The 23,182-nt window shown below is 43.9% G+C and overlaps 1 protein-coding gene across 1 annotated transcript; it reads left to right on the top strand.

Moving 5' to 3' along the window:
• Positions 1-5,124: 5,124 nt before the first annotated feature.
• On the top strand, positions 5,125-19,303 carry LOC115176903 (protein SMG5). Its single transcript, XM_029737272.1, has 22 exons — positions 5,125-5,570; positions 6,395-6,493; positions 6,585-6,708; positions 8,466-8,622; positions 8,702-8,791; positions 8,940-9,029; positions 9,480-9,558; positions 10,159-10,284; positions 10,406-10,474; positions 10,713-10,933; positions 11,098-11,235; positions 11,342-12,226; positions 12,528-12,697; positions 12,902-12,977; positions 13,471-13,646; positions 13,752-13,910; positions 14,040-14,099; positions 15,216-15,375; positions 16,884-16,974; positions 17,391-17,465; positions 17,611-17,749; positions 18,060-19,303. The coding sequence occupies exons 1-22, from the start codon at positions 5,506-5,508 to the stop codon at positions 18,141-18,143; spliced, it is 3,333 nt and encodes a 1,110-aa protein (XP_029593132.1). The 5' UTR covers positions 5,125-5,505; the 3' UTR covers positions 18,144-19,303.
• Positions 19,304-23,182: the final 3,879 nt, after the last annotated feature.

Here is a 23,182-nt window from a genome sequence, read left to right as displayed (position 1 = left end):
TTTACTCGAATAAAACAACAAAATCATTCCACGCAGGGAAACACACCAGCTCACAGAAATCTCGACCACTTAACAATGAACAAACACGCACAAAAACCATGGGGAAAACAGAGAGTTAAATATTGAAACTAGGTGTGTAAAACAAAGACGAAACAAATGGAAAATGAAAAGTGGATCGGCAATGGCTAGAAGACCGGTGACGTCGACCGCCTAATGCCGCCCGAACAAGGAGAGGGATTGACTTTGGCGGAAGTCGTGACTAGGATGAGCCATGACTAGAACACAGTATATACATATAAAATGGGTAACACAGTATGTAAACATTATTAAAAAGTGACCAGTGTTCAATGATTCTATATACATAAGGCAGAAGAGGTCTCTTAAGGTGCAGGGTAGTGTTCCTAGTGGAAGCCGGCTAGTCTAAGAAGTGCAGGGTAGTGTTCCTGGCGGTGTCTAAGAAGTGAGTGCTATGGGGCGATAGTCATTTAGTTCGGTTACCTTCACTTTCTTGGGTACAGGAACAATGGTGGACATCTTGAAGAAAGTGGGGACAACAGACTGGGATAGGGTACGATTGAATATGTCAGTAAACACTCCAGCCAGCTGGTCTGCACATGCTCTGAGGATTTGGCTTGGGATGCCATCTGGGTTGGCAGCCTTGTCAGGGTTGACATCATTGAATGTCTTACTCATGTCGGCCACAGAGATCGGGAGCACATAGTCCTCGTCGGTGGCTCTGTGCTGTTTTCCTCGAAGCAGGCAAGAAAGTGTTAAGCTTGATTGAGGCATCGGTGTCTGCGACTTACCTCAAAGTCTGTTCAAGAACATTGAACATTTTGGGGAAACATGTCATTCAGTACAAACCGTCACGCAACGTAGCAAACATTTAATCAAACTGAACACACTTTAGTAGAGCAGCCTAAATTCAAATTAAGTTTATGCAACAATCTTACGTAAAAGGACTGTTAGGTCTTCTGGAATCTACGACAAGTGTGGAGATGTCCACACTCAGAAGCGTAGAGGCTAAAGTGTACAGTATGCTACACGTATGCCAAAGTTATGCATCTAGTGTTGCAGACCAGTTTAAAACAAATGCAATCACTGCTTACCTGGTGCGTCGGTTCATGAAAAACGCACCCCAGCACACTACGTTATCAAATTACAGAGCCATAGCCAACCAGCAAAGTGGCCTAATTTAATTCCTAACGCTTAAAACTAAGTGGAAAAACAGATAGGTCATTTAGCTACAAAACAAGAAGCTCCAGCTGATTCAAACTCTCAATGAACAGCATTAATGAACAGCACTTACCTTTCTCTGTTGAAATAGATGTGATGATGGCATTCACGCTGGATCAGGTGATCCTTCGGTTATCGCCTTGTCTAGCAATCAAAAACCAATGAGAAACGTTTACTTGTAGCCTCTTTTTTATTGAAAACATAAACCCAGAATATTCAGTATTCATCCAAATCCCCCCTATGTGACGACAGCTCCTGGTCAGCCCAGCCCAAGCTCTTCTCTGTTCTGGCACCCGAAAGGTGGAACCAGCTTCCCCCTGAAGCTACGACAGCAGAGTCTTCCGAAAACATCTGAAACCGTACCTCTTCAAAGAGTATCTTAAATAATGCCACAGCACCCCCTCTCGCACCCCCCCCAAAAAAAAATTGGGGGGGGGGGAAATATACAGTTGAAGTCAGAAGAGTCATTAAAACGTGTTTTTCAACCACTCCACAAATTTCTTGTTAACAAACTAAAGTTTTGGCAAGTCGGTTAGGACAACTACTTTGTGCATGACACAAGTAACTTTTCCAACAATTTTTTACAGACAGATTATTTCACTTATAATTCACTGTATCACAATTCCAGTGGGTCAGAAGTTACATACACTAAGTTGACTGTGCCTTTAAACAGCTTGGAAAATTCAAGAAAATTATGTCTTGGCTTTAGAAGCTTCTGATAGGCTAATTGACATCATTTGAGTCAATTTTGATGTGTACCTGTGAATGTATTTCAAGGCCTACCTTCAAACTCAGTGCCTCTTTGCTTGACATCATGGGAAAATAAAAAGAAATCTGCCAAGACCTCAGAAAAAAATTGTAGACCTCCACAGTTCATCCTTGGGAGCAATTTCCAAACACCTGAAGGTACCACGTTCATCTGTATAAACAATAGTATGCAAGTATAAACACCATGGGACCACGCAGCCGTCATACCACTCAGGAAGGAGACGCGTTCTATATCCACAGTAAAACAAGTCCTATATCGACATAACCTGAAAGGCCGCTCAGCAAGGAAGAAGCCACATAAAAAGCCAGACAACGGTTTGCAACTGCACATGGGGACAAAGATCGTACTTTTTGGAGAAATGTCCTCTGGTCTGATGAAACAAAAATAGAACTGTTTGGCCATAATTACCATCGTTATTTTTGGAGGAAAAAGGGGGAGGCTTGCAAGCATAAGAACACCATACCAACCGTGAAGCACGGGGGTGGCAGCATGATGTTGTGGGGGGTGCTTTGCTGCAGGAGGGACTGGTGCACTTCACAAAATAGATGGCATCATGAGGTAGGAAAATTATGTGGATATATTGAAGCAACATCTCAAGACATCAGTCAGGAAGTTAAAGCTTGGTCGCAAATGGGTCTTCCAAATGGACAATGACCCAAGCATACTTCCAAAGTTGTGGCAAAATGGCTTAAGAACAACAAAGTCAAGGTATTGGAGTGGCCATCAGAAAGCCCTGACCTCAATCCCATAGAAAATTTGTTGGCAGAACTGAAAAAGCATGTGTGAGCAAGGAGGCCTACAAACCTGACTCAGTTACACCAGCTCTGTCAGGAGGAATGGGTCAAAATTCACCCAACTTATTGTGGGAAGCATGTGGAAGGCTACCTGAAACGTTTGACCCAAGTTAAACAATTTAATTAAAGGCAATGCTACCAAATACTAATTGAGTGTATGTAAACTTCTGACCCACTAGGAATGTGATGAAAGAAAAAAACGCTGAAATAAATAATTCTCTCTGCTATTATTCTGACATTTAACATTCTTAAAATAAAGTGGTGATCCTAACTGACCTAAAACAGGGAATTTTTACTAGGATTAAATGTCAGGAGTTGTGAAAAACTGAGTTTAAATGTATTTGGCTAAGGTGTATGTAAACTTCCGACTTCAACTGTATGCTGAACGAAAATATAAACGCAACATGCAACAATTTCAAAGATTTTACTGAGTTACAGTTCATATAAGGAAATCAGTCAGTTGAAATACTTTCATTAAGCCCTAATCTATGGATTTCACATGACTGGGAATAGAGATATGCATCTGTTGGTCACAAATACCTTGAAAATAAGGTAGTGGCGTCGATCAGAAAACCTGTCAGTATCTGGTGTGACCAACATTTGCCTCATGCAGTTGCGACACATCTCCTTCGCATAGAGTTGATCAGGCTGTTGATTATGGCCTGTGGAATGTTGTCCCACTCCTCTTCAATGACTGTGCAAAGTTGCTGGATATTGTCGGGAACACATCAATCCAGAGCATCCAGAACATGCTCAATGGGGGACATGTCTGGTGAGTATGCAGGCCATGGAAGAACTGGGACATTTCAGGTACCAGGAAGTGTGAACAGATCCTTGCGACATGGGGCTGTGCTTTATCATGCTGAAACATGAGGTGATGGCGGTGGATGAATGGCAACATTGGAGGCAGCTTATGGTAGAGAAATGAACATTAAATTCTCTGACAACAGCTTTGGTAGACATTCCTGTTGTCAGCATGCCAATTGCTTCTCCCTCAAAACTTGAGACATCTGTAACGTTGTGTTGTGTGACAAAACTGCACAAAGTGGCCTTTTATTGTCCCCAGCACAAGTTCCACCTGTGTCGTGATTATTGATTATTGTTATCTTAACAAAGGAGAAATGCTCACTAACAGGGATGTAAACAAATTTGTGCACAACTTTTAAGAGAAATAAGCTTTTTGTGCATATATTTTATATCCGCTCATGAAACACTTTGCATGTTGCGTTTATATTTTTGTTCAGTGTAAAAAAAAGAGCCTTTTTTTGAACAAACACTTAACTCTTTTCCCTCTTACTAACTCTGACTTTTCTGATAGCTACTTTATTGAGGAAAAATGTACCTACCTACTATGACTGTGATATGTGGTTTTCCAACCTAGCTATCTTATTACTGCAGTGGGCTTAATCAGGGTCACACAGTGTTTCTTGTTGGTTTTAAACAAATCAACTTTGAAACAAAAGTATACACCTCACACACATGGTTAAGGGCTTAAAAAAAATAAGACACCTATACCATGTCCAATAAAGAGTTGAAATGTATTCAATTTTGAGTTTGCATCCCCAAATTACACATTGCTCTACCAACTGTGGCTCAGTTGGTAGAGCATGGTGTTTGCAACGCCAGGGTTGTGGGTTCGATTCCCATGGGGGGCCAGTATGAGAAAAAAAAATGTATGAAATTAATTGAAATGTATGCATTCACTACTGTAAGTCGCTCTGGATAAGAGCGTCTGCTAAATGACTAAAATGTAAAAAAAATATATAAATGTACATTATTTACTGTACATCACAGAAGACTGAAATAATAACAAAATTGTTTGACATAGAAATTAATTATGAAAAAAATATGAATAACATTCCACCCTTGAGGCCACTAGGTCATTTGACTGCAGGAAAGGGGTATGATGAATGCACTAACTGTAAATCGCTCTGGATAAGAGTGTCTGCTAAAGGCCTAATGTAAATTGGTTATGACTCTTATTTCATTTTCATGACAGTCTTCATCAATAACCATTGGTTACCCGGTTATTGTGCCATGCAGCCCTAATCATAAAAATATATATACAAACGTTTTACACTGCCAGGGATCACAAACGTACACAAACAAATTAATCATAATGACTGGCTGTCTGGCAATATAGCTAGGTGTCCACTAGATTCTAATTTTTTTTTGCTTTTTAGTCTTAATTTAAGGTTGGGGTTATGCATACGGTTAGCAGTGTGGTAAAGGTTAGGGTTAAGTCATATTTTAATTAAGAGAAATTGTAGAAATGGCGGAGTTCATGACTTTGTGGCAACTAGTGACGGTCCCGCGCGAACGTTTCATGAGAAGTCTCGCGCTATTCAGGCCGTCGCTGTTTAATGGCCGCCCTCTTACTCGAAGCAATGTCTGAAACGGGGAATAACACAAGGAACCCATCGGGGTGTGATAGCTGACCGGGAATTAACAAAAATACTGGGGCATTTCCTCTCCTAAACGGTTTCCGAACGGATGGGCAGTGTGGGGGGGATTGCCAAGCGACATAAGATACGAAAGCGATATAGGTGGCTAGCGGGAGAGGAGAGAGCTGCTAGCTAGCTAGTCAACACAGTTGTCACTGCCGGTGAGGCAAGCAACGAGCAACCCTGACAAGAGTGGGTTTGACGAGGGTGGGAACGCAGACTGTTGGACTGGAGCGTGTGACTCTTGGCACCAAATGCTAACATGAGTGGACCTGGGCAGGATAGCGAGCCAGAGGCAAAAGTCCTCCTCATCAAGCGGCTATACAGGTGAGTCAAATTCCTTTTGCTGGGAAACATTACATTAGCTAGCTAACAGTAGTAAAATAAATGGATAGCTAACCTCAGCTAGTTTGCTAACTAGCTAGCCATCTATTCAACTTGCTAGTTAGCTAACTATCCAGTCACCTGTGTGTCTGTGACTTGCATCAGTTAACGTTAGCTAGTTAACTGTACTTGTCACGAAGCCTTTGTCGAAGGACAATGACATTTTTACGAAGTAGTCGGACATTTTCGATAATATGGGTGTTAAATAACCAGATGTAGCCCAGTGGGAACTTATGGAGCGGATAGCTAACTAACGTTAGCTTCTAAACAACTGAGCATTAACAGTACAGTAACAAGTTACTGTGCTATTAGCTAGCTAACTTATTCCTGTGCCAACTTGCTCTCTTAATAACGTTAGTTGGTTAACTAGTTGTGACCGCTTCAGCTGTCGGTATTGCCACTACTAGTTACTTGATAGGCCTACCTTGTTTGCTAGTTAGTTATGTAACAGCTAAGATAACTAGAAGCGTCTTGCAGAACATCACCATATTAATAATGTCGACTGGCTACTTTTAACATGCATAACTAGGCCAAGTTAGGGAGAAACACCATATTTCACAAGCCTCTTTATATTTACTGAACGTTACCTAGTTAGGTAGCTGTAATGCCAACCATTATCTCAGTGTGAGACATGACATTTGATATTTTCCAGTTATAACTAGCTAGCTAACATTAGCTCCTACATTGATAAGAATGAGTTTGCTCATTCCTCCATTGACCATTACCAGTAATTCACATGCCATAATAACTGTATCTTGCGTGCTCAGGGCAGTGGTTGAGTCGGTACACAAGCTGGATGTCATCATTGGCAGCAAGTCATCGTACAGGGAGGTCTTCAAGCCTGAAAACATCAGCCTTCGCAACAAGTAAGCATTTTACTCTACTCCAACCTTTGCCCTAAACACTAAGGCAAAAGGCAAAGCACTAACCCCAACCTTGTCCTTCTTCTGTGCCCAGGTTGAGGGAGCTGTGTGTGAAGCTGATGTTTCTCCACCCTGTGGACTATGGTCGCAAGGCTGAGGAGCTTCTATGGAGGAAGGTCTACTACGAGGTCATCCAGGTCATCAAGACCAACAAGAAGGTACAGCATTTAAGGGTGTTTTCCCATATAGTCCTCTTTAAAATAAGAAATCCCCGTCCTCTTTAAAGTGAACTTTGTGGTAAAAAAGAAGCTATAGAACTATGTTCTCTTCGTATTCACACTTCCCTTGCTTTTGAATGAAGACTCAACTCTTTTGCCAGTTCACTTTATCCATGTTGTGGTCCAAGTCCTCTTTGCATTCAGATTGCTATATTTCGAAAGGAATCAAGATATTTTTTCCAACATTCACTCAATGCACTCTGGGACAAGCCATTTCCATTCCTCGATCAGATTTGCCACCAATGCTCCTTATAGGACATATCACTGTGCTCTATACTCTTCTGTAAACTGGTCATCTCTGTATACCTGTTGCAAGACCCACTGGTTGATGCTTATTTAAAAACCCTCACTCCCCACTATCTGAGATATCTACTGCAGTCCTCATCCTCCACATACAACACCTGTTCTGCCAGTCACATTCTGTTAAAGGTCCCCAAAGTGCACACATACCTGGGTCGGTCATCTTTTCAGTTGGCTGCAGCTAGCGACTGGAACGAGCTGCAAAAAACACTCAAACTGGATAGTTTTATCTCCATCTCTTCTTTCAAAGACTCAATCATGGACACTCTTACTTGCAGTTGTGGCTGCTTTGAGGGATGTATGGTTGTCTCTACCTTGCCTCTGTGCTGTTGTCTTGTACCATGTTTTGTGCTGCTACCATGTTGTGCTGCTGCCGTGTTCTTGCTACCATGTTGTCACGTGGTGTTGCTACCATACTGTGTTGTCATGTGTTGCTACAATGCTATGTTGTTGTCTTAGGTCTCTCTTTATGTAATGTTGTGATGTGTGTGCTCCTATATTTTTAATGCCAGTCCCTGTCCACGCAGGAGACCTTTTGGTAGGCTGTCATTGTAAATAAGTATTTTGTTCTTAACTGTCTTGCCTAGTTGTTTAAAAAATGTAGGCTGCCGCCCCTTTAAGAGCTAAAATAGATTTGGACCTTATGTTGTGATTCTCACCAAATATGTTGTCTTCTCACACTTCAAACCCACAATCAAATAAACAGCGTATGAAACTCTCTTATAGATCACATATTGCAAACTAATCTGAACTAAAAACATTTTGGAATATCTGTTGGTTCTTGACAATCGCTAATCAATATCCAAAAAAACAGCACAGTTTTTTTTTTTTTGCAAACCTGCACATAATCTTCTCACTTGTGGCGCCATTGTGAGGGGTTACGGCAGTGTTGGAGTAGTGTGTGTGTAATCACAAGCAAACCTGGGGACCATTACCCTAAAAAATGGAACCGGAGCACGGAATTCAAGTGAACCGAACTCAAACCACCTCTGGAGACGGTCTCAGTTCGCTTCGGGGGCTCTTTTGAGGGGTCTGAGTTCCTTTTGTAGTGTTAACATGGCACAAAACATTATGCAAACAGCACTGAGTTCACAAATTTGCTAAAAGGGACCATGTGGGAAAACACCCTAAGTTATTGGGGAAATGTTATGACTGTGGCCAGTACAGTGCTTCTACACCTGAATTACTTGCTGTTTGGGGTTTTAGGCTGGGTTTCTGTACAGCACTTTGTGACATCAGCTGATGTAAGAAGGGCTTAAAAATACATTTGATTGATACAGTGACTGCTGAGCTTTCAGACATGCCCACTTTCTTTCCTCATGCCCTACACACAACCCTTTTATTTCTAATCTCTTCTTATTACCTGGCCCCGTCTTATATCTCCATGTCTTCTACAGCACATCCACAGTCGCAGTGCCCTGGAATGTGCCTACAGGACTCACCTGATAGCCGGCGTGGGCTTCTTCCAGCACCTGCTGCTCTACATCCAGTCCCACTACCAGCTGGAAATGCAGGACTGCATCGACTGGACCCATGTCACCGACCCCCTCATCGGTGAGACAAGCACACACACTCAGGTCAGCGGTATCTGTGATTGACACAGTGTATAAATGATTGTATTTGTTTTTTGTAGGACGGAAGAAGCCGGTATCAGCCACCCCTAAGGAGATGGAGTGGGCCCAAATGGCCTGCCATCGCTGCCTGGTGTACCTGGGAGATCTAGGTAATACAAACGTTTAATCTTTCTCACCAAAGAGATTTGAGACAACCTTATTTGTATGACTATGGAATTGCATTCCCCAAATGCAAGGTCACATTGATTTGAATGTACAGGAGAGGTTTACGGGAGGTTGTTTGAATGTTTTCTGCAGCCCGTTACCAGAACGAATTGGCTGGGGTGGAGGCTGAGCAGCTGGCAGAGCGGTTCTACCACCAGGCCCTGTCTGTCACTCCGCACGTCGGTGAGTTGACAACAAGGTGTTACCGGCCCTCCCTTTCACAGCACATTAAACACAGTTTTTTTTTACACTAACCGGTTTACTCACACCACCATCTACAAATGAATCACTCTTGTTATATTTCCCACATAGTGATGAACTCACACAGCACTTATTGATTGAGCTTTATTATATGACTAGTCAAAGCTTTACGCAGCTCATAGTGATCTAGCTGAACTGTTAGCGGGCCATTTGGGCCAGGAAGGGGGCATTCAGTAACTGTTAGCGGGCCAGGAGAGGGCATTCAGTCTCAAGAAATCACTGATCCGCATTTGAAACGGTCTGTCTTTTTGAGAGGGCTTCGGAGGCCTTCATCAGTCGAACTGAAAGTCAACATTAAATGGCCTCTGCTAAAGGAAAGCGATGTGTTTAGTGTGCCATGATACTGATAAGTGTTTGATGTTTTGTTTTCAGGAATGCCTTTCAATCAGTTAGGTACACTGGCGGGGAGTAAATTCTACAACGTGGAGGCCACCTATTACTACCTACGCTGGTGAGAGGAGACTTCAACATGTCTAGATTTACTGCAGCACATTCACAGTCTATCTATGACTGGTCTGTAGACTATGCTGTGCTATTGTTCTCTACCTCAGTGGGGCAATGTAGTCACACTGCTGGGGAGAAATATCTTCATTGCAACAATTCATATTTGGATCACATTCAGTAGACTCTAAATAGGAGACATGTTTTGAAATGGAAGAGGTTCTGAAACCAGTCTGTTAGAAGGCGGCCAACTTCGGAGCCAGAACATGTAAAAAAAAAAAAAGACTCACAACCAAGTGGTACCGGGATGATACCACTATTGCAATACTCGTTAGTAGTGGTAAGGATACAAAACATGAAGCGGATTTGAACTTCTTTAGGAAAACAGCCCTGATGTTGGAAAGAAACATTGTTGTCATCAGGTCACAATTATTTTCCAAGCTATAGCACACAATATTTTACATACAGAAGGTTTTTAAAGGACCAAAGAGTTGGGTCTGCTTCGTGTTTTCATTGCCATGGAAAAAAATATTGCGATACTGTTATCGTCACACCCCTACCACCAAGTACTGATCATGGTTTTCTCCTCTATGTTCCCTTGTTTGAACAGTATACAGTCGGAGGCTCCCTTCGAAGGGGCCTATGGGAATTTGAAGCGTCTGTTTGATAAAGCTGCTAAGATGTACCACCAGGTGAAGAAACAGGAGATGAAGAAGCTGTCTCCATCACGGCAAAGGTCAGTCTGGTTTCCTCAGACCACAGCCCTGAAATGAAAAAACACTAAGTCAGCATTGAAACATGAATTGAGATAGTCCTCTTTGAGGTCCTTACTGTTTCTTCAACTGTTTTCTCTCCAGATCCAAGGACATCAAGCAACTTCTAGTGAGCTTCATGTACCTGCAGAGTCTACTGCAGCCCAAGAACAGGTTAGGACTTTCACTATTCACCATTTAGGCCCTAGTCATTTATCTCAATAGGAACCTCAACATTTTGTCCATATATGACACAGCTATCTGATGATAATAACAATTGATTGAATTTTTATCATTTTTATAATTTTTATAACTATGAAAAATGTGTGTAAGCATAAAAACAAATTTCTATTGTCTGTTGGGTACCGTATTTGTAATGTCTTACCATTTCTCTCCTCCTCCCTGTGAGTAGTCTGCTGGAGACAGAGTTGACATCTCTGTGTCAATCGGTGCTGGAGGATTTTAACCTGGTGCTGTTCTACCTGCCCTCGCCGCCACACGGCCACGAGGCCACTTCCCCCAGCGAGGAGGAGCATGAAGAGCACGACTCGCCCTGCGCCCTGCTCCCCGACGCCCTCGTCTTCAAGATGGTGGTCACCTGCCTCATGGTGGTGCACAGCCTGAAGCGGGGAGGTCAGTAAGAATATAGATGTCATATATTTTTTGGGAAAATCACTCTTCAAACATTGCGCTCAAAGGATGTTGTCAGTAGGCATGCGAGGATAGTGACATACTGCGAGGGAGAAATAAAGGGATATGTTGTATTGCAAAGTTGACACGTTGACTTTTTTGTGTAGGGTCCAAGCAGTACAGTGCGTCAATAGCCTTCACGCTGGCCCTCTTCTCCCACCTGGTGAACCATGTCAACATCCGCCTGCAGGCTGAGCTGGAGGAGGGGGAGAGCCAGGTGCCCCCGCTGCAGACCGACAACATAGGTGAGGACTACTCCCAGCTGACCTCATGATGCCTAGACACTATTCATGTTCTCAGTTAATCCTCTGAAAAACAAATGGAACAATAATGACATTTGTTTGCTCCTAGATGACTCTGAGTTGAGAGACCCGTCTGACCCGTTGACCTCGGAAGAGAGGCCCCTGCAAAACGGCTCCCTAGACCATGAGGGGGGCCACCGGAGCACCGTGGCCCAGAAAGCAGGCATCGGTGAGCGGAAGGCAGAGGAGGAGAAACGGAAGCAAAAGAAAAAGTACGCCCGCCTCTCCATGCTGCGCCGCCGCCGCTGCGCCACCCGCAAAGAAGACGAGAGCGACCTGAGCGAGGGCTTCGAGAGCGACGAAGAGGAGGAAGAAGAACAGAGGGGCTGCGTTGACTCTGGGGGCGGCGCCTCGGGACCCCCACTCACCCCCTCCACGCTGGGAAAGGAGAGCAAGAGCGGGAGGGAGCACCCGACAGAGGAGGGGACCTGGGAGAGCGCCTCGGAGGAAGACGAGGAGGGGAGCACGGCCTTTGACGTGGAGACTGACTCGGACATGAACAGCCAGGAGTCCCGCTCCGACCTGGAGGATATAGAGGACTCGGAAACCCCGGAGAACTTGGACACACCACCTCGGGGGGAGGTGCAGCCTGAAGACGACGATGAGGAGGAGGAGGAGCAAGCCGATCCCAGGGAGGAAGGAGACGGGGACACCCCTCCGGCCACCAACGGCCCCCTCCTGCCCAGCGACCCCAGTATCAGCAGTAACCTCCAGGCCATGTCATCCCAGCTGTTCCAGGCCAAGCGCTGCTTCCGCCTGGCGCCCACCTTCAGCAACGTGCTGCTGAGGCCCCACAGGTCCGCCACCAACTCCACACCCAACCCCACCGACCCAGACACCACCTCCACCACCCCCTCCCAGGAGACCCCTCCTCCCCCGGGGGACTCACCCTGCGACGCTGGCCCCGGCACTGCCAACGGAACCAACGACAATGGTCAGTAACCTGACCACACAATCAACACACATTGACGCTGTGTAATCAACACACATTGACGCTGTGTTGATTACTATGTGTTTTTTGTATAGTGCAGGATATGAGTTTAAAGATTTAACTTTAGTATACCAATATAATTATGCACTTCTAGTTTGTTTTTAGTCTTTCCCAATGACTCCATGGAGTAACAGCACATCGCTAAAATATGCCCTTTTCTAACAGTACATTTGAGGTACCCCCTAAGAAAACTAGGGTGTAGATTAAACACATGTTCATTTCTTTATTTGTCCATTCCCTGTAGAGGTGGATTCCGATTCAGAGTGTAGCGTGCACAGCAACCAATCAGTACACAGCGAGAAGACCCTGTCGGAGAGACTGGAGATTCTGACCAATCAGGGGCTCATCCAGGTGGTCAAGGTGTTTGTGGATTGGCTGAGAACCAACACTGACATTATCGTCATGTGTGCACAGGTAAAGGGGGTGGATTTTTTTCACTAACCTAGAACCACTTACAAACAGTATGCATTGACAAATCTAATTTGCATCAAATTGGTAAAATACAAGTTAGTCTTTGTATCAGCTGAGTCGGGACAAGGGTTTATAGTCTTCATCATTGTTGGTGTTTGTTTCACTGTCCATCTTCCGCTCAATGTAATTCCGTTACTCTGTCTGTAGAGTTCTCAGAGCCTATGGAACAGACTGTCTGTGCTACTCAACCTGTTGCCTGACGGGAGCAAGATGCTGGAAGCAGGCGAGTTACTAAAATCACCTGTCCTTTTTATGGGTTGTTAATCTGCGTTTGCATTTTTTATTTAACCTTTATTTAACTAGGCAAGTCGGTTAAGAACAAATTCTTATTTACAATGACTGCCAAACCCTAACCCGGACGACGCTTGGCCAATTGTGCGCCGCCCTATGGGACTCCCAATCACGGCCGGTTGTGATACAGCCTGGAATTGAACCAGGGTCTGTAGTGATGCCTCTAGCACTGAGATGCAGTGTCTTACCGCTGCGCCACTCGGGAGCCCAATGTGGAGGCTTGAGTTGGCCAAATTCCTCTCTCCCCCTCTCTCTCACATTATATTTCTCATTCCATCTGTTCTTTTCCTCTCCTTTGGTTATTTTAACCCATGTTCTCATAGATGAAATTCCAAATGTGTGTCTCATTCTGTAGAGCCCTATTGTAGAGCACGTGACTAGAAGTCACGTCTTAATCTCGCTCTCTCTTTGTGTGTGTATTTTAGAGCTGGGTCTGAACACTGAGGTGACGGAGCTGCTGAGTGAGTGTGAGCAGCCCAGCCTGGTCCAGTCCCTACTGCTGCCTGAGGACCTGGCCCTGCGACACCTACCTGCCCTCAACCTGGCCCACCGCCGCCTCGACTACACCCGCCCCAGACCTTCCCTCAGCCCCGTACAGGAGGTACACACACCTAGCTTCCCTTAGACACCTTCACTGTTTTTCTGGCCTCTCTCTACTTTACTATCTCACTCGATCTCTCTCGCTCTCTTTCTCTCCCCGTCTCAGTGTGTGGTGCGCGTGTGCTGCATCCGCAGCTTTGGCCACTTCCTCACCAATCTCCAATGCAACGTGCTGCACTTCAACCCAGAGGCGGGCATCTTCACCAGCATCAGCCAATCGGAGCAGGACAACCTGGTGCAGCAGGCCAAGGCCCAGTTCCGCATGGTGAGTGGCAGTTGAATGAACCAATGAGACCAAAGCAGCAGCAGTCACTCTAGTTTCAGTTTTTGTTTCACTTGTGAAGCTCAAATAACTGCAAAGTATTATCTATTTCAACACTGTTTGTGTGTCCAGGCAGAGGAGGAGGCTCGACGAAACCGTCTGATGAGAGACATGGCTCAGCTCCGCCTACAGGTCTGTCTTTTGGAACATTCCATTCTATCATAAATCAAACACTGTCAGTCTAGCTATCTGACACTATACAGAGTGTACAACACATTAGGAATATTCCATTTCCATAACTTACTGTAGACTGACTAGGTGAATCCAGGTGAAGGCTATGATCCTTTATTGATGTCACTTGTTAAATCCAATTCAATCAGTGTAGATGAAGAGGAGGAGACAGGTTAAAGAAGGAATTTTAAGCCTTAAGACAACTGAGACATGGATTGTGTATGTGTGCCATTCAGAGGGTGAATGGGCAAGACCAAAATATTTAAGTGCCTTTGAACGGGGTATGGTAAGTGGCAGGCACACCGGTTTATGTCAACTGCAACACTGCTTGGTTTTTCACTCAGCAGTTTCCTGTGTGTATCAACAATGGTCCACCACCCAAAGGACATCCAGCCAACTTGACACAACTGTGGGAGCATTGGAGTCAACATGGGCCAGTATCCCTGTGGAACGCTTTCGACACCCTGTAGAGTCCAAGCCCTGACGAATTGAGGCTGTTCTGAGGGCAAAAGGGGGGGGGGGTGCGCAACTCAATATTAGGAAGGTTTTCCTAATGTTTGGTATACTAAGTATATATGTCTTAATATACTTTTGCACCCAAAACTTGAAGTGAAATTCATTAGATTTCAGATGATGATAGTTAGGGTGATTCCATTGAAGTATATTACTTAATGTTGAATGTACATGTACAGTGCCCTCTGTAATTATTGTGACGGTGAAGCATTTTTTTCTTTTGGCTCTATACTCCCAAGAGTTTGGAAAACAATGACTGAGGTTAAAGTGCAGACTGTCAGCTTTAATTTGAGGGTATTTTCATCCATATCGGGTGAACCATTTTAGAAATGACAGCACTTTTTGCACATAGTCCCCCCATTTTAGGGGGCAAAAGTTTGGGACAAATTCACTTGTGTATTATAGTAGTAAAAACTTCCTAGATTTGATTTAAAATTCAAATGTTTGGGGTATAGAGGCAAAAGAAGATGAAATGCTTCATTGTCCCAATAATTACGGAGGGCACTGTATTATCCCCTCAACATCCCATCAAGATAAGCAGTTTGTCATGTGTCTGCCCTGCAGTTAGAGGTGTCTCAGCTAGAGGGCAGCCTGCAGCAGCCCAAGACCCAGTCGTCCATGTCTCCGTACCTGGTACCCGACTCTTCCGCCCTGTGCCAGCACCTCAACCTCCTCAGACATCTGGCTGGCAGTGGCTGCTTCATCATCATCATCCCCCGCACAGGTAAGCATAGCCCCATGCCCTGCCTGGGTGAATAAACCCAGTGTTGGACTGTATGGCTGTGGATAAGTCTGTTTCAGTGCAGTCATTATTTAGAGGTTTCTCTCCAGAATTACATGGAGATAAAATGGTGATAAAAATGATTTCTATATTGCAGGGTTATTGAACTATATGGGGTCCAGATTTGAAAAAGGTTATTTACGGGGGGGCAGACATTTTATACATGGGATTACTCTTATAAAGCACATTTTATTAAAATTAAATGTCGCTAAAAGTTCATTTTAAGTGCTTTAAGATAAGCCTAATTCAGTGGATGAAGTTGTTTAAATAATGGAACACATTTGTACTTATAACACAGTTGACCTGCATCGCAGTCATTTCTACTTTCCTGTCCGTTTTACAGACATAACTTCATCTTTTGTTTTTGTTTACTCATAGGAAACCTTTTATGCATGGCATATCTGTTGACTAACTTTTTTTGTGGAGAGGTCTCTCTCCCCTGCATCAGTAGAGAACGGGTCCCTATAACAAACTGCACCACCTCTGTGGGGACTTAAACTGAAAGCTAACTTTGCAACAAGATTTGAGGAGTTTATCTAAAAACTCGGACATCACGGGAGTGATCTGTACGGATGATGACTGAATATAGTTGTGCAGTGTAGGGAAATCAAATCAGAGGAGAAAATAACAAATGTGTATATTTATTTTTTAACACGTTTTTCAATCATGTCAACTGTTTTATCCCTCCCCTGCACTCCCAAATTAAATCCATTCAATTGATTGAAGATGAAAAACAAACATCTGATACGGACTGTTCATCAAGCATTTTCACTAGATATGTGTTGGCTTTCTTGTGGCGTCAATTACGGAGAAAAGCAACTATCTCCTCCCTAAGCTAACACAGGCTGCTCTCTTGAGAGCATTATTACCCTTGCTTAGCCACCGAGCATCATTATGTAAAAGTAGATCATGATGCTCAGCAGACCACAAAACAATCGATGTTGCAGGCTAGATGTTGATTGGATAAAGTTGATGTCTGTGGTGTTTAACTCACTGCTGAGTTCAGCGAAAAGCATGCTCTGGTGTATCAGGCAGTGTAGTGATCTCATCTGCTGGGAAGAGCCGATAGGCGAGCTCTGATTGGCTAACTGGTATGTTGGGTGATATTCTTTGACAGCACTTAATGGGTGGGACTACAGGGAAACAGATTCTCCCATTGGAGAATATTGAACAAGGGCTCATTTTGGCTCTAAACATCAGATTTTTTGCAGGATAAAAAAATAAATAAATCTCAATTGATCAGAAGGCCATTCTAAATTGATAAACGGGCCGGATCTGTCCTGCTGGCAGCCAGTTGAATAGCCCTGCTATATTGTTTCAACATTAGCTATTTGCTGGCTATGTTTTGTAAATTCCCGAGGGGACTGAAGCTGAGTTTGTCTTTCTAGTTAGAGCATGAAATGAATAGATGCCAAAGTTAAAACATGATGGTTGACTGTTATCTGCCTCAGTGATTGATGGCCTTGACCACCTGAAGAAGGAGAATGCCGGAGCGAGGGACGGTATCCGCTTCCTGGAGTCTGAGTTCCGTAAAGGCAACAGGTCTGTCTCAACCCTCAAGTGTGACGTATGGTAATCTAGTGGGCCACATTTTAAGATATGACAACCACAATCTGCCAACCCAGCACATTAAATGGGATATGTGGAGTCGACAGTTCTTTGAATGAAAAGATAAAGAGGGCGATTTTCAATGTGCTTAGCCTTTTATCCGGTGTGAAACTCTAGAGCCAATGATACACAGGTCCTTTTATATCAATGTATCTCTCACGTAACCGATTTTCAAATGTGCTGGCTGTTGGGGCCCATATTGTCCTTACTACTTCAGATCTTAACAAAACAATGTTTCTAACCATAACCCACTCTGAATCTGTGATCCAGTAAACTAAGAATAGGCTGCGACCAATATGGGCGAAGACACTTGATGTTGTAAACCCCTCTTCTGTCCCCCTCTACCTCAGGTACATACGTTGCCAGAAGGAGTCAGGGAGGAGTTTTGAGAGGGACAAACTGAAACGCCAGGACATTGAAGCCTGGTGAGTCTCTTCACATGGCCACCTCTCAATACTTAGCATTCTTATACAAATGCTTCAAAAGTGGTAAAAGATTTATGAAAGCTATCTACCAGCAGTAAAACACCTTCCCAGTGTTAACTGTTTCCTTATGTGTTCTGATTTCTAGGCATCTATACAAGACGGTGGACAGCTGTCGTCAGCTGACCGTCTCCCAGAGCAACGGAGACGAAGACACGGCTGGCATGGTCACTATTCTCACCGGTTACTCAGTGGAAGAGTTGTGTACCCGCTCTGCGCCCATGAAGGTACACACATCACCAATACAATCACTCACTCAGTTCTTTAGGCTCTCCAGCAACCACTGTTGGTATGGACAGCTGGTCTGACTTCTGTGTATTTCTGGTGTATCCCTTGGGTTGTACAGTATTGCTATTAATATTTCCCTGTTATAAACTACTGCCATTTTACCATGGTGTAGATCTTTGTAGAGAACCAGAGTTCTTTCTAAGAGAAGTTTGGCATGTTCGACCTCCCCCATTCATCCTTACGTTGTATGTTCATTGGTGTTAGAAGAGTTGATGTCTTACCCTCCATTGTCTGTGTCTCCTTGGTAAGTCGGCCATCCAGGCAGTGGCGACAGCAGGCATGGAGCTGAAGAACATTGTGGAGTTCTACCGTCAGTGGAAGGAGATTGGCTGAGAGCGTTGCGGGGGCAAGGTCGGCATGGCGGACAGCTGATCACACACTCACTCCCTCTCTCTCTCCCACTCTGTTGCTCTGTCTGTATCTGCGTCTCCAAGGAAAATCAACTCTAGGAAAGGAAGTAAGGGGGGAGAATGAGAGAGAGAGAGGGTGGAAAAGTAAAGCAGTTGAAGGAAAGAAAAAGCGAGACACATGGGCAAAGGGGGCAATAAGAAACAGCAGAAGACCCCCAAACATAAAGAAGCGATGGTGAGAATTAAGTGGGGATGCTACGCACTTAAAGTGCCCCTGGTTCACATCATAACCAGGCATATACTGTTTATGATAGAAATGAGTACATTACGTGTCGAGAGAGAACCACACATACACATTCACGCTCAGTTAAATCCATTGGTTTAGATGTATAGAGCAGTGTTTCCCGTTTCCTCCTTTCCCTCTGTGTTGTGAAGGTAGGACTATGTCAGCCCTATGGCTGGCTGGGTCTGGTCTGCTAAGGCAAGGGGGTGTGGGGTAAATCCCAGAGAGAGAGAACACATCTCTAGCGTGCCAAGCGTTGAGGCTATCGACTTTTTGGAGTCTCATAGCTCATAGGGTTCAGGTCAATGGACGTACACTTCTCCAGGATTGTTTTCTTTCCTATCAGTTTTTTTGCAGTGTACTTTTTGTGTCCAGTGACTAATGTATTGTGTTATCTGTGTATGATGAGGAGGAATGACGGGTTGTGCCCTGCTATTGTTTTAATTTGGATTTTATTTTTGTACCCAAATATACTTTATTTTGCGTTTTTGTAAGCTGTGCTGAATACACACAGGAATGAAGTGCAGGGGGAGGGATGGGGTTGTCTTGTATCGTTTCCCTAAACCAGCCTGATAATCCTTCTGTTCTCAAAGAAATAGTCCTGACTTTTGTGTCATGGTGCTGTTTTAGGAAGAGGTAGACTCAGGTGGGTCAGCTTTGTGCTGTTGCTAGACGTTAAGGAGAGTGGGGCCTGCGGCTGTCCCAATATGGCGGTACAAGGTGTTTGTGTTTTGACCCTTGTGAACTCCTGATATATCCCATCTACCATCATCACTAACTGTCCCATCATGCACAGTGCAAAGGAACTCTGTATATGTGTGTGGCCACGCATTGAACAATAAAATGAACTCATTTTAAAATGTGTTTTCTTGTTTTCACTCTCTTGCAGAAACCATTTACAGTGGCAACTTTTTCAAAGCTTTACACAATTCATGACAAGGCACAGGACTCTCTGAATTGGGAAAGCAACCTATTTGAACTGAACATACTCATGGCTGCAACCTTATGACAGTAATAGCCATTGTTTCAGTAAGTTGAAGAACTAATCCAGAGATGACGACTGACCAACATTAAAATGAAATAGTGTGTATCAAATAGTCCGGGTAGCCATTTGATTAGCTGTTCAGAAGACTTATAGTTTGGGGGTAGAAGCTGTTGAGAAGCCTTTTGGACCTAGCCTTACTGCTCTGGTACCGCTTGCTGTTTGGAACACATTTAATGTTTTTAAATTTATAGGTTTGTTCCAAAGTTTCGAAACACCCTTACCTATTGAAATATGGTAGTTCTGTTCCACTTTCCTCTGAAACTTCTCATTCTGAACCCGTTCAGTGCAGCCTGGCTCATCCATCAGTCTTGGTCCTGTGAGTAGGACTCTGTGTGCCATCTATCCTGCTCTCTTCTGTTGTGAGGTCTCGTGCCCCTCACTACCCTGGATGCCTGGGCCTAATGCCCACCATTCTGCATGGCAGAGCGAGACCAATCCCCTGGCAGCGGGGTCAGCGCCACCCCAACAGAAGATGGTTGGCACAGCACAGGGCTGGCCCACTTTCTGGTGGTGGGGAAATGAACAGTCTAGGGCCCGGTTTCCCTAAAGCATCTTAAGGCGAAGCAATGATAGCAAAAATGTGTGGAATTGTTTTTAAACTGAAAAATGTTCTCAGCCTCATGGCAGCACTTTTTTTTCTTCTCTGCCCCGTGGCAGAAAGTGAAGAATTGCAGGAATTCACTTTAAAAAAGTAATAATAATTATCACAGTGTAGAATAGCATTAGGAAACAGCATTTTTTTCCCCTCTGCACCATGGCAAAATGTGTTGACATTTTGGCAGAGGTCAGTGCCCCGTGGCCCCCTTGCCTCCAAATGCGGTAGTCCGGCCCTGGGGGTGCTGAGGGAGGATAAAAAGTCCTAACAAAGCATTTTGTCAAAGTGCCTCTCAGTCCATGAAAAAAAGGCCCTGCTTTTCATGTAGATTTGGTTCAGTTGGAATATTATGAAGTGACCTGCCAGCCTTGACTTACTGAGTGAGGATTTCTGAGGAATTTAAACTTGGCCTATATGATCACAGTATTGAATAGGCTACAGATGAAAATCACGTTGATATCACCCAGTAGTCTTTGGAGCTGTTTCAAATATTATGTAATGTGAAAAACTTTGAAATGTGACATTTTGATTAAGAAAATGTTATATAACTGTCTGCATGTAAAGGAGAATTATGCGATGGGATGCCTTAAGGCTTGCTCTCTCTGCCTTGTCTCCTGATTCTCCATAACAATGTTTCTTTCTTGTCCCCATCCAATCAAAACGTCGCTGTGTGCGGAGGGTGGGGTTTCGACATTGGGGCTACGGGTTTGCGGTGTTTTTATTCGCCTGTGAAGGAATGCAGGACATAGACGGTTTATACAGATTTACACCAGCCTCCAATGGTCAGGATAACCGGATTTACGATGGGACTATAGTTTATTACAAGCAACAATTGTTCATTTTGGTCAGTGACTACATTGCTCCAGTGAAGATTTGCGCAAATGAGCTCACCGCCAATATAAAGCGGAAAGGTTTGACTTTGTTTCTTTCTCTTTCCTTTGCAGTAGTGTGGTTGTTACATTGTATAGGCTACTGGATATGTATATTTTGTACATGTGCGCCACGAGCGTGTAGGAAACTGGAAATCCTGAAAATGTCTCCACGGAACCAGACTTTTCAGCTATTATGCAAATTATTTCTGTAGCCTATGTATCTTGTCACTTAAAATATAATTTCACTTTTTGTTGGCATATTTGCCTTTTTGTATTCATATTCAATTTATATTGATGAAATTGGCAGTGTAGCCTGTCATGAGTGTGTAGGTGTTTTATTGTCTGAGGTGTGACAAATTTGACAGATAGTCCTCCATTGCGCCCGAACAAAGGCAATTTGCCTATAACAATTTTTTTACAATGTGATAACAATATAGTAGGCTATCCGACATGAAAATGAAGACCAAATAGTCCATGAACGCAGATTAGAGATCCAGTACACCTCTTTCTTGGAAAGACAACATACGTTAACGCGCACGGGGGAACACTCTTGGTCTTGTCATTTTTGGCCCGCAGCACAGATAGTGTTTTCTGTCTTGTTATTGCAACAGTCCACGTGAGCGCTTCTTCAGTCTTTCCAGGGTTCTTCTGGGCAGGGGCTGTGTAGGGCTGTGCTACTAGGATAGACCAGACACCACCGGCAACCTTTCGGTTACTGACACAACGCTCTAACCACTAGGCTACCTGCCACATCTCGGCACTTTTTAGGGAATATTGGCCCTCCACATGCCCGACTCCCACGGTAAGTGTTATTCTCTTGGGAAAAATAGATCCCAATCTCTCACCAGAAAGTTTCTCTCTGAGATTGTCTTTTTAGCCTGTGCCATAACTGAACATTACTGCTCATTTATCTGTTTGTCTGTGATTGTTGTGTGTCTGCCTTTACCATTTCTCAGTATTAATGCCATATGAATTGTACATTCCTATGAAAAAGGCAAATTAATTTGAATAGGATTGAGTGCTCTTTGAGAAACTGTGCCCGATTGTTGGATGTCGTTTCACTCATGAAACTATGCACTCAGCATTTCTTCTTTCTTTTGCAATGTTCATGTTGTAGACAACTTCAGAGCAATGAATTGAATTTCACCCTCTGCCCTGCCTCTGCCCTGGTACAGGGTGTTAGTGTCATCTACAAAGATAGGGCGAGAGACAGGTAGGACAGCTACCTTGCCCTACCTAGGCTACATGAGTTAAACATTTCATAGACCAAATGTAGATCTCTTCCCTACATATCTGGTTGGTCTGATCTGCTGTTAATGCCACTCTATTGCAATGACAAGTTGTAACTTGTTCCATGTGACACTATGTTCTTATAGTTAATCACAGATTATCATAAGTGATATTACTGGTTGACACCACACCTGCAGCAAGGAACTGTGTGACCCTGTTAAAAACATGTGAAATGCATTGTGAGATAATCATTCATCAGTTTGTAGATTGGTGAAAGCAAAGGTTCTGTTACGCTTTCAACAATTTATTCATGTTGGATCAGTGATTACAGGAAAGAAGCGACAAGAGTGGAAGGATGCCTTTAAGAAAACACAAATCTTACTGAACATAACAGATGATATTCAAATCCCTTTATCACTAGCCTATAATAGTGTGAATTTAAAGTCCTCAACAGACGGTGTTAATGAGTACTCCATCTGGGTCAATGGGAGGGTCTGATAGTAAGTTCAGCTATACAGGGGTTATTTGTTGGATTTCTACCTTCTGCAGTACAGTACGGACATGAACTGGTGAATCCTGTTGTTCAGGCTACACTTGACCATCAGTCATATTGTGTGTGTTGAGGTGATGTCTTCCATGTTCCATTACCAGTACAAACTGTACAGAATCATGCAGCTAGATGACAATGCAATGTTCTATGGGGCGAACAATGTGCCTTGTTCTTGTTTGCATAAAACTGACATGTGCCCATGTCAACATTGCTCCCCACATAGACTTCTTATTGTTAGCTCCTGAGTTATAAAGTCTTCTATTGAGGAAGGTCATGTGACGAGATCACGAGCCAGGGAAAGCATTTCAGAATTCAGGAGTTGGGCGAGAGAGTGGAACAGAAAGAGGGAAACGTGGGAGAGAAGCTGCGTATTCAGGAGAGGTGGGGTAAAGGGGAGGTGACGAGGAGAGAGGGAGGATGGAGGGGGAAAAATGTGAATATTTGTAG

This window comes from Salmo trutta, chromosome 37, assembly GCF_901001165.1.
Source record: "Salmo trutta chromosome 37, fSalTru1.1, whole genome shotgun sequence".
NCBI lineage: Eukaryota > Metazoa > Chordata > Actinopteri > Salmoniformes > Salmonidae > Salmo > Salmo trutta.
This window is presented reverse-complemented; position numbering and strand designations above follow the sequence as displayed.